General features: G+C 35.8%; 1 protein-coding gene across 1 annotated transcript in view; it reads left to right on the top strand.

The window, feature by feature from the left end:
• Positions 1-3376: 3376 nt before the first annotated feature.
• Positions 3377-3573, top strand: part of NPSR1 (neuropeptide S receptor 1) — a 148223-nt gene continuing 148026 nt past the window's right edge. The window contains 1 exon segment of the mRNA XM_007446132.1: positions 3377-3386. Coding sequence (XP_007446194.1) covers positions 3377-3386 — 10 coding nt within the window.

The raw sequence follows: 3573 nt of genomic DNA, 5'->3' as shown, positions 1-3573 counted from the left end.
ATTCCTGCTATGACCTGTCCAAATTCCTGATTCCCAGAATCTGTAAGCCCAATAAAGTGGTTGTTGATTTGTGCCACTAAGTTTTGCAGTGGTTTGTGACACAACAATATACAATCAGAACATCTCCAGACTTTTAGGCAAGAATAAACTATGTGATTAAAGTCTTAGGTATTTATAAGGTGTTGTTCTATATTGTTATGCTTTTGATTGTGCTTAGTGTTTGATATACTTTTTGGCCAACCCAATAGAATGCATTCTAAAGACAAAAGTCAAGTAAAGTAGGACGATAACAGCTCAAGAAATTTCTACTAAGTATAATCGAAGTTTGATCCACAGCAGAATATGCATCAAAACAGCCCACAAATCTCCTTTTTTTAAGGCCCTTACTAGTTAAAGTTCTCAGGAAAATATCTTAGTGCAGTGATTCTCAAATTCTGATATGTATCAGAATCATCTGATAAATAGTTAAAATATAGAGGCCCAGGCCTTTACCTACTTAATGTGTCTGAGTCTCTCTATTCTTCATTAACTCTCCAAGTGATTCTGAAACACATTAATGTTTGAGAATCATTGATACAGTGTTATGGAAAGTAAGTAAAGTGCAGAAAGTAGGTAGGATGGCAACATTTCCCGCCTCTCTACCCGCGGCATGTAGGAAAATTTTGAGGCGAGGTTTAGCTGAAGGCAAAGTGAGTATCCTTTTTCAGTTTTTCTCAGACAGTTTCTGAACAGTTTCTTAATTGCAGTGCCTTCTTCCTCTGACTTGAGTGAAAACCCCATGCCCACATATACATTGCCAATCTGAAAGTTATGTGGCCATGCACACAGGCTAACCAATTTACTTGCCAACTAAATGTGTAGGGGTGGGTCATTTATTGTCAACAGACAGAAAACCTTCAGGCACAACCGCTTTGTTTAACTCAGTACTTCTCAACTTTGACTGCACATCAGAATCACCTGCAGAACTTTTTAAAATCCCCATTGCCCAACCTGTACCCCAGGCTATTATGACAAAATCTGGAGGCAAATCACAGGAAACGGTTATGTATAAGGCTTCCCATGTGATTCTATCCAAGGTAGAAATTCTATCCAAGGTTGAATTCTAACACAAACTCTCACAAATGAGGCTGATTCATCCTGACTTAAGAGAAAAATCTGTAACTCTAAGGTTATTTTTTCTATTAAGATACTCTTATAATTTGGTATCAGATTAAGTAGTTTAAAATATGAGAAAATGTGCAGAAAGTCCCAGAGATCTGATTGTCTGGATTCCTGCCCTCTCCTTGCAGTCCTCAGTCTAAATGACACGATGTTAATATAAATCTGCTCTTTACAGGAAGAAAGCATCTACCACATTAGTATATGGAAATAGAAAGGCTGTATAGACTACATCCGTTTCTAAGATGATAAAGCAAAAAACAACAACAACACATATAGAAACCATAATACATGAATAAGTCTTTCAACTCAATAAGAAGACAAATAACCCAATGTTTTGTATGGGCAAAAGATCTGAATAGACATTGCACCATAGAAGGTATCCAAATGACTGATAAGAACGTGAAAAGGTGCTCACTACAATTAGCTATTAGGGAAATGCAAATCCAAACCACATAAGATAACAGTTTATACCAACTAGATGGCAATAGTCAGAAAGACATATAATAATAAGTGGAGGTCATAATGTGGAGAAACTAGAATCCTACATTGCTGGTGGGAATATAAAATGGTACATCCATCTTGGAAAACAGTTTGGTAGTTTCTTAAAAATTAAACACACCACAACCAAATGGGATTTATCCCAGCTATGCCAGGCTTGTTCAACATTGTAAAATCAATTAATGTGATCCATTACATCAACATGCTAAAACACAAAACAAAACAAAAAAAACCACATGATCATATCAATAGATGCAGAAAGGACATTTGATAAAATCCAACACCCATTCATGATTAAAGACCTTCAGCAGCCTAAGATAGAGGGGAACTTCCTCAACTTGATAAATAATATCTACAAAAAATCTGTAGTGACATCATACTAAGTGGTGAGACACTCAAAGCTTTCTGACTGAGATCAGGAACAAAGCAAGGATGTCTTCTCTCACAGTTCTTTGCAACGTATTTCTGGAAGTCCTAGCTAATATGATATGACAAGACAAGACAAGAAAATTTATATAGATTGGGAAGGAAGAAATAAAATTGTCTTTGTTCACAGATGATATATTGCCTATGTATACAGAAAATCTGAAAGAACAGCCCTCCCTCCACCCAAAAAAAGAAAGAAAAACCCTCCTGGAACAAATAAGCAATTATAGCAAGGTTGCATGATAAAAGGTTAATAGGTTACTATATGAAAGTCAATTACTTTCCTGTATACCAGCAATGACAAGTGGAATTTGAAATTTAAAATATGATACCATTTACATTAGCCCCCATCCCAATTACTTAGGTACAAATCCAACAAAATATATACAAGGTATAAATGAAAAAAGTATCAAACTCTGTTGAATTAAATAAAAAAAGAACTGAATAAATGGAGATACATTTCATGTTCATGGATAGAAACAATATTGTCAAGATGTCAGTTCTTTCCAGCATGACCTAGAGGTATAATGCAATCAAAACAAAAATCCAAGAAGTTATTTTGTGCATATCAACAAACTGGTTGTAGAGTTTATCTGGAGAAGCAAACGACCCAATACGGCCAACAGAGTACTGAAGGAGAAGGACAATGTTGAAAGGCTGATTTTCCTGACTTTAAGACTTACTATAAAGCTGCAATCATTCAAGACAGTATGGCATTAGCAAAAAAAAAAAAAAACAGACAGACAAATGCAACTGAATAGAGAACCCAGAAATAGACCCACATAAATGTAGTCAAAAGATCTTTGACAAAGGAGCAAAGGCAGTACAATGGAGCAATGACAGTCTTTTCAACAAATGCTGCTGGAACAATTAGACATTCACATGCCAAATAAATAAATAAATAATCAGTCTAGGCAAAGACCTTAAACCCTTCACAAAACTCAAAATGGATCATTGACCTAATGTAAAATACAAAATTATAAAACTCTTAGAGGATAACACAGGAGAAAATCTAGATGACGTTAGGTATGGTGATAACTTTTTAGATAAAATACCAAAGGCATAATCCAGGAAAAAGTTATGAATAATCTGGACTTCATTAAAGTTAAAAACTTCTGCTCTGCAAAATACATTATCAAGAGAATGAAAAGACAAGTCACAGACTGGGAGAAAATATTTGCAAAAACCACATCAAATAAAGGACTGTTATCCAAAATATACAAAGAACTCTTGTAATTTAACAATAAGAAAACAACTCACTTAAAGAAATAGGCCCGAGACTTCCGGGAAGATGGCGGAGAGTAAGACCGCGGAGATCAGCTTCCTCCCCACAGATACACCAGAAATACATCTACACGTGGAACAACTCCTACAGAACACCTACTGAACGCTGGCAGAAGACCTCAGACCTCCCAAAAGGCAAGAAAGTCCCCACGTACCTGGGTAGGGCAAAAGAAAAAAGAATAAACAGAGACAAAAGGATAGGGA

Source organism: Lipotes vexillifer, unplaced genomic scaffold (assembly GCF_000442215.2).
Source record: "Lipotes vexillifer unplaced genomic scaffold, Lipotes_vexillifer_v1.1 scaffold822, whole genome shotgun sequence".
Classification (NCBI taxonomy): domain Eukaryota; kingdom Metazoa; phylum Chordata; class Mammalia; order Artiodactyla; family Lipotidae; genus Lipotes; species Lipotes vexillifer.
The sequence above is the reverse complement of the archived record's forward strand: the minus strand, read 5'-3'. Positions and strand labels throughout refer to the sequence as shown.